The sequence below is a fragment of the Artibeus jamaicensis genome, unplaced genomic scaffold, assembly GCF_021234435.1.
Source record: "Artibeus jamaicensis isolate MK-2021 breed Jamaican fruit bat unplaced genomic scaffold, CSHL_Jam_final scaffold_847, whole genome shotgun sequence".
NCBI classification, from domain to species: domain Eukaryota; kingdom Metazoa; phylum Chordata; class Mammalia; order Chiroptera; family Phyllostomidae; genus Artibeus; species Artibeus jamaicensis.
The window spans coordinates 25,489,523-25,498,624 of NW_026522057.1; the positions used below are offsets into that span (position 1 = coordinate 25,489,523).

Genomic DNA, 9,102 nt, shown 5'->3' on the forward strand with positions numbered 1-9,102 from the left:
GGCCCACGTGAAGGGCGCGCTGGGCCGGACCTCGGAAAGTGAAGGCCAGAGGACCTTGCAGTCAGTGCTACTCAGGCCCCGCGAGGGACCATCTGGGAGCTGGTTAAAAGGCAGAGGCCCATGTTCCACGCCAGCCTGCCTAACAGTCAGGGTGAGTCCAGGCACCAGGACTGAGCGAGCAGGAACCCCCTCGGGGTGGTTCCTACACAAGCTCAAGTCCAGAACCACTGTTGTCAGTGAGGCCAGGCGCCCCAGACCTTGCCTGGTGGGGTGCAGTGGGAGTCCCACTGACCCAGGGTGAGAGGAGGAAAATGCACGAAGTCTCTCACAGAGGCAAAGTGACTCTGGTCCTTGATTTAGAGATTATCCTTACTGGTTTTTGTCAGTGTTTGTTTACCTTTTTAAAAAAGGTGGGGGGGGGTCTTTTTAAGTGTCTTTTCTTGAAAAAGGAGCAGTTGGCAACCCAATGCCAATCCCTGATTGTGCTTTTGAAATTTTCCTGGTCTGTGGAACCCTGAAGTCCAGGAGTACTGCGCCACGGGATGAAGACATGGGCCTGTGGGCATCTGGACAAGTGGGGAGCAGTGCTTGGATTGCTAAGGATGGGGTGGCAGGTGCAGGGAGGCTAGTGGGGAACTGCTCAGTGAGTCTGAACCGGAGAGGCCGTGCCCGGGCCTGCGCTCTCGCTCCCGGAAGAGGGATCTGGCAGGGCTCTGCGGGTTGGAGGTGGAGAGCATTTACGAGCCAGAGGGCCCTTTGCTGGCTGCTGTTTGTGGCGCCTGGGGCAGCTTGCTGCGGGCATTTCCAACCAAGTAACACCGCAGATTCATCCCACTCATAACTACCAGTCTGCCTGGCCAAACACAAAGCTTGAAAAATGACTCTCCAGTGCTGACTGCCAAAACACCTTCACCAGTGACAGGGACACACCGTGGGGCAGCCCTGCTGCCCCTTTTACAAACTCTACCTTTAGGAACCGAGGTAGTCCACCCACTAGACAGTAACGCTTTGAACCGAATTCTTGGTGCCCATTCGTCTGGATTTGCAGAAACAGTCTGTGCTGTACCCAGGTTTTCTCCAGCCCGATTCTCCACGTTAGTTGTGAATTTAAATGGGCAGTGTAACTATGGCAATTTCTGGCAAAACTACAGTTTTCCTCCTTGTGATCTGAAGTTGGGTGACATTTCTGGGCTTGCGGTCCTGTACTTCTGGGGACTTTCTGCCCTGGAATTTATTCAGGGCTTTTGTGTTCTGGAGCTTGGAAAATTTGCACTGTTACCTCTACACACTGGCCTAGAAGTCCTGTTTGCCATTAGTGCTTGAGGCGAGCTGACAGTCTCACCGCCTCCCCTCCCGCCCCCCACAGGAGGGCAATTTGGGGTCATGTTGGTCTTCCTCATCTGAGGTTGTACTTGCTGGAACAGTTTGATTCATCTTGCAGGAGGGATGGGATGGACTTGATCTACGGTCACCCTGTGCAGTGTCCCAGGAATGCTAGGGCCCCTGTCTGGGCTCCCCTGTGCAGCACCTAAAAGAAAGTCAAGTCAGCTGATTCCATAAGGTGCCTGGACCGGGGTTCTGGCTTCCGACTTCCACTCAGTCTCTGACCCAGCGCTGCCAGCTGCACACACTATCCCGAGTCACAGGAGCTTACAGTCTGGCTCGGGGTACAGGACACCGAGCAGGCGATCACAAGTCAGAGGCATAAATGTCTTCATGTTGGAAGTACAGGCTGCGGTGTGAACGCCCAAGTACAGCGCTGGAGCCAATGAAGCCTGTTGTAACTGGATACAGTGGTTGATTATATCTTATCTGTTGCGTGATCCTTCGCACCACCCCAGCTCCAGTAACGGTTCCAAAGGAGCTATCTGCTAGCAATCTTGATTCACTTCCCCTTTAAAAAGTTTCAAGTCAACCAGCACACATTGTTGCTGTAAGGCTCGAGACTTGCACTAACAGAAAAACACAGTTGTTATTCATTTGGGGTTAATAGACAAGGAACATGCTTTCTACCTCCAAGGGGAGGCTGCAAAACACCTCCTGTGAAAAAACATCCCTGTCCGGTCACCAGTAGGTTACACCAGTCTCATCTCCCTTCCTTGGCATGCAAAGCACTAGCTTGCAATTAGCATTTAATACTTGGTAATTCGAATGGTTAATGTGATTCTGATAAGTTCCTTGACGGTTCCATAAAAACAGCACATTCCCGCCCACCTTCAGAGGAGCAAGGTCCAGTTCGTAAAAAAAAACAAAACAAAACAAAACCCCCCAAAAACCCTGCGTGCCACTGTTTTCTGGCGCTGAATATGCATGTGTTGGCCTCTTCCGGGACACCGCTGGTAAATTTAGAAACTCGTTTAGAAAAGGACTGTATTTTATTCCGCAGCCATACGCTCATGGCTCCGAGAGTCTAAGGGGAAAAGGCTAAATCAAGCTCGAGGCAGGACCGTGATGGTCCTTTTCTAGTAAATACGCCCATTGAGCCCCAGACAAAATACACACACCACTCAAGTCCAACAGGGAGCCAAACTGGGAGATGCGAAGAGAGATACATTTGCTCTCGCTCCTGCGCAACAACGTAATTCTTTGCCGGACAATGTAGCCGCTCTCTATTTCTTCGGCCCCAGTGTTCAAGCTGTCTCAACGCTGGAAACTCAGCGCCCGACCGAGATGTCATCTCAAGTTTCCCCTCCCGGAGTCAGACAACCTCTCGATGTCTCTCCAGCAGGGCACGGCCCTCGGTGCCTCCCGGACCCCGGGAAGGGAGCAGGAGACTGGGGTCTGCACCGCCCCACCCAGCGCCGTGAAGGGTGAGAGACTTAGGAAGCCAGACCCCTGCCCTCCGGCTCCAGTCCCACGTGGCCCCCTCGGAGCGGGCCGCACTAGCCTGATGCCGCGGACAGACGGCCCACCACAGCCACTGGGCGCCGCGCTGGGGCTCGGAGACCAATCAGAGCTCTCAGAGCACCGACAGGGGCGGTGCCCACTCCCGCGCCACCATTGGAGCGCTTGGGTCCCGCCCCTGCCAACCGGCTCCGCCCCCGGACGGATTAGGTTGCAGCGCGGGCTTCAGGCGGAGCTGGTCCCGTTGTGCTGCGGCTCCGCGCGGCCTGCAGTCCCGGGTCCGCGCCCAGCACCGCCCGCCAGCGCTCCGGCCATGGAGCCCGGCCCTGACGGCCCCGCCGCCTCCGGTCCCGCTGCCATTCGTGATGGCTGGTTCCGCGAGACGTGCAGCCTGTGGCCGGGCCAGGCCCTATCCCTGCAGGTGGAGCAGCTGCTTCACCATCAGCGCTCGCGGTACCAGGATATCCTTGTCTTCCGCAGGTAGGTACTACCGCTAGCCCGTCCTGCACCCCCAAGCCCCTAGGACTGCTCGCAGCCCAGACCACTCGCTGCCCACCCCCACGCGTACTAGCCGCGACCCTCCCTTGATCTCGGCCCAGCCCACCCTCTTCCTGCCAGACCCATCTTGTGCCCTTTACCTCCGACTCCCCAGAACCGTCACTGCCCTCCCTTGCACCTGCAGAACTGTCAGAAGTTGTGAACTAGGCCTGTGTGCTCCCTCGGTCCCCTCCCCACCCTGAATCCTATCCCTTGGGTTGGGGGGCCACGTTTCGGGCGGTCCTCCGGCAGGAAGGGAGCCGGAGTCTGCGCCGACCCGACGCACCAAGCTCCACGTGTCAGTCTGGGACACGTCACAGTCTCAGTCGTACCCAAGTCTATAACCCCAGCCTCCGCCTGGCGGGTCTGCCTGCTGGTCCTCGCCACGTGTCACCCCCAGTACTCACTTCTGAGACTCATTTCACAGGGTGGGTGAGGTTCTTCTCACCCGGGGTGAATGGAGGCACGTCGCCCCCACCCCAGGGGACCCAGGTCCCTAACTGTCAACCCCACCCTGCAGTAAGAGCTACGGCAACGTGCTGGTATTGGACGGTGTCATCCAGTGCACGGAAAGGGATGAATTCTCCTACCAGGAGATGATAGCCAACCTGCCGCTCTTCAGCCACCCCAACCCTCGCCAGGTACCCGCTCCCACCGGGATTCAGCCCTGAGCCCAGTGATAGGAAAGCCACCCCGGGCATCCCACAGGACAGTGCTGAAGCCCTCCTCCTCCCTCTCCGTGTGCCCAGTGCTCGGCCCAGGTGCCTCCTAAGGTGTCGTCCCAGAAAGTGCGAGCAAGAACAAGGGAGTGAGTGGGAGAGCCGCCCCCTTGGAGGGGTGGGCATTGACACCACCTGGGAGGAGCAAGGGTTCTGGCTGAGGCCTGAAGCTTAGGAAGGAGTTTTCTGGAAAAGGGGACACCTCAGACCGGGTTCCCGAAAGTAGAAAGGAGAGTAACCAGGTCTGTGGATCAGAGGAGCCGAGCAGAGACACACCCTCGCTCCAGGCGGCTGTGTGCAAGGGCATCTGCCAACCCGGGGCCCAGGGCACTCGACCTGCTGGAGCTGGTGCCGGGCCCTGCCCCTGACCGTCCACCCCCCTCCCAGGTGCTGATCATCGGGGGCGGGGACGGGGGTGTCCTGCGGGAGGTGGTGAAGCATTCCTCCGTGGAGTCCGTGGTCCAGTGCGAGATCGACGAGGTGAGTGCCCTGAGCAGGGCTGGGGTCTGGGTTCAAGTTCCTGTTTTGCACTCAGTGACTTAATAATATTTCTAGGCCTCTTTCTTCATCTTAAAAACATATTGGGAGGATTTAGTAGGACAATAGCAGACCTGGCACGTAGTAGGTGTGCCATGCATGCTAGTTCTTAATCAGACTGGGTGCTGGGGGTGTTATATTATTTTTTTTTATTTATCTTTAGAGGGGAAGGGAAGGAGTGAAGGAGAGAAATATCAACGTATAGTTGCCTCTCGTGCGTCCCCTGCTGGGAACTGGCCTCCAACCCAGGCCTGTGCCCTGACTGGGAGTCAAACTGCCATCCTCTGGTTTGCAGGCCCGCGCTCAATCCACTGAGCTACGCCAGCCAGGGCTGAGTGCTGGGTTTTAATTCAACTCCCAGGCAAGGCCCCGGGACATTCCAACCACTAGAGCACTGAGCATATCTTTAATGATCATCTACTATGTGGCAGCCATTGCTCTGCGTCCTGGGTACAGTGGTGAATAGGCAGATGCAAGTCCTGTTGGAACTGCTATCCCAGTTACAAGGAGACAGTGAAGGGTGATATATAATAAAGGCACGGAGGGCGGGTGGAGGCTGGTCAGGGCAGGCCTCTGAGAGGTGGGTTTGCGCGCAGCCTGAGTCAGACGCATCCGACCTCCTGCAGGCAGGTGAGGTTCTCCCAGTGGAAGTCGGAAATGCCTCCTCTAAAGTATCAAGGGAGCCTCTCAGATAGTGCAGTTTGATCTGAAGGGAGCGAACAGGAACAGTGGTGACTCAGCTGAGAAGCAGGCCAGAGCCAGCCCTCCTTGAGGAGTTGAGGGAAGTCCCAGAGTGCTCCCCATTTTGCAGATGTGGAAACGGAGGTTCCACAAATAAATGGCTGGCCCAAGGTGACCAGGCCCCAAAAGGGACTGCGGGGGGTCCTGCCTGGCTCCATCTGACTCCAGCCTGGCCCTTCCCGTCCCCTCCCCAGGATGTCATTCAGGTGTCTAAGAAGTACCTGCCGAGCATGGCCGTTGGCTACTCTAGTCCAAAGCTGACCCTGCATGTGGGCGACGGTTTTGAGTTCATGAAGCAGAACCAGGACGCCTTCGATGTCATCATCACTGACTCCTCAGACCCCATGGGTAAGCCACAGGTGGGCCCGAGGCCCTCCAGCAGCTGCCACTCCAGAAGCCAGCCTCCCCTTTGCTCTCCGGCCCAAGTCGCCGAGTGGAGGACAGGGAGGGCGCCCAGAACTAGCCCACGGCTCAGCAGAGTAGGGGAGCCGGGCCACCAGCCCGAGTTCACAGCTGGTCAGGGGCCTGGAGCAGTGCAGGGCTGTGGCCTTGGCCCACGGAGGCCCCAGCGTCCCCTTTAGCCCCCTCTCTGTTCTCGCCAGGTCAGCATCCAGGCGGAGGTGGGTTCTCCTAAACCAAGGCCCAGGGTAGGGACAGCCCCGTGCAGTGCCAGTGAGACTCCCCCAGGGGGTGGGGTTGTGCAGCCCCCTCAGATTCTGGGGTGGCGGATTCCTATGCCCTCTTCTTAGCTGGTTTCTGAATTCTGCAGACCTGGGTTCAAGTCCAAGCTCGGGATAGGAACCCTGGCTGGGTTAAAGGTGCCAAGTCCTGGTCTTTGGCAGCTGTGTGGGTCTGTGAAGTGGGGTGACGGTGGCCCATGCCCCGCCTCCAGGCCAGGCTCAGGAGGTCTCAGCCAGAATGTGTTCGTTCCTCCCTCCCTGCAGGCCCTGCTGAGAGTCTCTTCAAGGAGTCCTATTATCAGCTCATGAAAACAGCCCTCAAGGAGGATGGGATCCTCTGTTGCCAGGGTGAGTGTGGGCAGACCCGAGGGGGCGGGGTGGGGCGGTGCCGGCAGCGGTGCCGTGCTGATGCCGCCTCCCCCCAGGCGAGTGCCAGTGGCTGCACCTGGACCTCATCAAAGACATGCAGCACTTCTGCAGGTCGCTGTTCCCCGTGGTGGGCTACGCCTACTGCACCATCCCCACCTACCCCAGCGGCCAGATCGGCTTCATGCTGTGCAGCAAAAACCCAGTGAGCTTCGGGCTGCCCTGGGGCTGGCTGGGGGGGGGGGGCAGGTGAGCACGGAGAGCACTCCCTGATGCCCCTCTCCCCCCGCCACCCCTGCCCCAGAGCACCAACTTCCAGGAGCCGGTGCGGCTGCTGACGCAGAAGCAAGTGGATCAGATGCAGCTGAGGTACTACAACTCGGACGTGCACCGGGCGGCCTTCGTCCTGCCTGAGTTCGCCCGCAAGGTGAGCCCCTGGTGGGGCAAAGCCTGGGAGGGGGCCACCCCCACCCCCACGCGACCCAACATCCTCCTGACGAGGCCTCACGTCTCACCAGGCCCTGAATGACGTGAGCTGAGCCCAGGTGCCGCCGCCAACGTGCTCAGGACCTCGGGCCAGGGAGCCCTGGACAAGACCCCCGCCAGCACACCCACCAGCCGAGTGTCACAGGCCCCAGAATGCTGCCCGGCCTGCCCCGCTGGCCGGACTGTCTGTCTGTCTCTCTGTGTGGTGTTCAGCCTCCAAGCCTATACCAGCTCTGTACAGCGCCATCTCTGCCCTCCTCACTCACCAAACACACGTATTTATAACAAAGCTCTGAATCATGTGTTCCCAGACCTTGAATGGGCCCAGGCGGGGGCTGTCGTAGCCTTTTACTGGGCATTTCTGAGTGCCAGGCTCCGAGCTGGACCCAGTGTCTGGCCTCCAAGTGTCTGTCACATGTCCATGTGACCTTGGACCAGCACCAGGAAGCACAACTGTCATCAAACTGGACCCAAATGTGTCTCGAGAAGCTGCCTTAATCATTTTTTCACCCAGCCCCAGAGCGGGTGGCAACAGACCCCAGGGGTCAGGGCTGTGGGGTTGACGAGGTTGAGGTGGGGCTTTGCTCCCTCCTGGGGCTGCTGTTCGGTGGTCTTGGAGGTTGAAGGGTTGTTCAGTCCAGCCCCGGGCTGGCTACTTGGTCTGGGTCCAGATTCCCTGGCCTGTTGAAGCACACTGGGTGCCCTGACTTGGCTCAGGGTTCAGACTTGGGTTCAAATTCCACCTGTACCTCTCTTGGGTGCCCTCTGGTAGATTCCTAGGAAGTCGCTGGGAGTGTGCAGAGGTTGAGGAAACAGGTGTGAGTGGCCACACCTTGTCTGTGCCCTCTCCATGGTGCTGAACAGCCAGCTGGTGTCCCTGGCACTCACCCCGCAGGCCTGAAGACCAGGACAGACGGGTTGGGAGGAGCTGCCCTGCCCCGTGCAGGTTGGGGGAAGGGGCCTCGCCCACTCCTGTCTCAGGATTCACAGTCGCCAACCCAGAGGCGCTGCCAGAGGATGGATTATCCCAGGGAGGCTGGCGACAGGGGAGGGACAAGTTAGAGGCCCCAGCCTGGGGGTGGTGCTGGAACACTCCCTGGTCCCAACCCTACCCTGGGCAGCAGCCTCGGGTGCCATTCACCGGGTGCCAGGACCTGAGCCCTCGTGGGGTAGGGGGTGGGGAGCAAACACCCAGCTTTGCAGCCAACACTTCAAGTGGCCCAGGACTGGTCACACCCCGACTCCCTCACACCTAGGCCTCACCCTGTGAACTCAGCCTGACCTTGGTCAGCAAATCTGAACACACACTAATGTCCCCAGTCCACCTTCATATTCCAGAACAGTCTTAAGAGCCCATATCACATGTGCCAGGGTCTTCCCACCCCCAGGGAGGCCCCATGAAGTCCAGACTTGTCTGGGCTGAAGAGGGCGTCAAAGGAAGATGCGGTGGCTGGTGACGCAGGGCTTGCCCACCACGAGTCTTACTTCCTTTACCTGTGCAACCGCCTGTGAGGAAGGTACTATAAAGCCACACAGGAAGATCAGGTGACATGCTAGTGAGCAGGCTGGGGAGGACGCACCAGGTAGCTGGCCTTCCAAAAGCCACTGCATTCTGCTTACCCCTGCCTGCCTCAGCAGCTCAGCCCCAGCACCCCGGGCTGCCAGCAGGGATGCCCGCCCAGAGGTCCATCCTCAGGCCCCAGAACCCTTACTAAGCATGTTCCAGGAAGGCCCACCCTCAGGGCAACCCAGGGAAGGGTGCCGGCAGGGAAGGTGGATGGGGGTGGTGGGAGGGTTCCACTTCCAAGGACTTGAGCCACTCACGACTTGGTTATCCCCCGTCAAAGGGGATCCTCAGCTGGTACAGGCTTCATTAAGAATTCTGTGTATGGCATTCAGTGCTCATCAAGCTAGTAAAAATCAGATGGCATTTAGGGGCAGAGAGAGAAGAGAGCAGGGCCCGTGTCGCAGAAACAGCGGGAGCTGTTTGGGAAAAAAGAATGCCTCACGTGGAAGCCAAAGTCTGCAATGCAAATCCCCCCACTTCCCAACTCTTGTTAATAATGTCTCCTGTACACACACGCACCCCTGGACTAGCCTGGGACCCCACGTCCGTCCATGGGGGGACACGACAGAGACACAGACTGACCTACTGAAGTGGAATGGGGTTGGTGAGCACACCCTGAGAGCCC

At 58.5% G+C, this 9,102-nt stretch overlaps 1 protein-coding gene across 1 annotated transcript; it reads left to right on the forward strand.

Moving 5' to 3' along the window:
• Nucleotides 1–3,049: 3,049 nt before the first annotated feature.
• Nucleotides 3,050–7,220, forward strand: SRM (spermidine synthase). The gene is made up of 8 exons (XM_037165724.2): nucleotides 3,050–3,324; nucleotides 3,902–4,022; nucleotides 4,488–4,580; nucleotides 5,573–5,726; nucleotides 6,323–6,406; nucleotides 6,484–6,629; nucleotides 6,729–6,851; nucleotides 6,943–7,220. Exons 1-8 carry the CDS (start codon nucleotides 3,158–3,160, stop codon nucleotides 6,961–6,963), a joined length of 909 nt encoding a protein of 302 aa, XP_037021619.1. The 5' UTR covers nucleotides 3,050–3,157; the 3' UTR covers nucleotides 6,964–7,220.
• The last annotated feature ends 1,882 nt before the right edge of the window (nucleotides 7,221–9,102 follow it).

What these genes read in the sequence shown, in the direction of transcription:
- SRM (XM_037165724.2), top strand. Translation starts at nt 3,158, where the DNA reads ATGGAGCCCGGCCCTGACGGCCCCGCCGCCTCCGGTCCCGCTGCCATT. An exon ending in TGACTCCTCAGACCCCATGG is followed by an intron (nt 5,727 to 6,322) that starts GTAAGCCACAGG and finishes CCCTCCCTGCAG; the next exon opens with GCCCTGCTGAGAGTCTCTTC. An exon ending in TGGGATCCTCTGTTGCCAGG is followed by an intron (nt 6,407 to 6,483) that starts GTGAGTGTGGGC and finishes GCCTCCCCCCAG; the next exon opens with GCGAGTGCCAGTGGCTGCAC.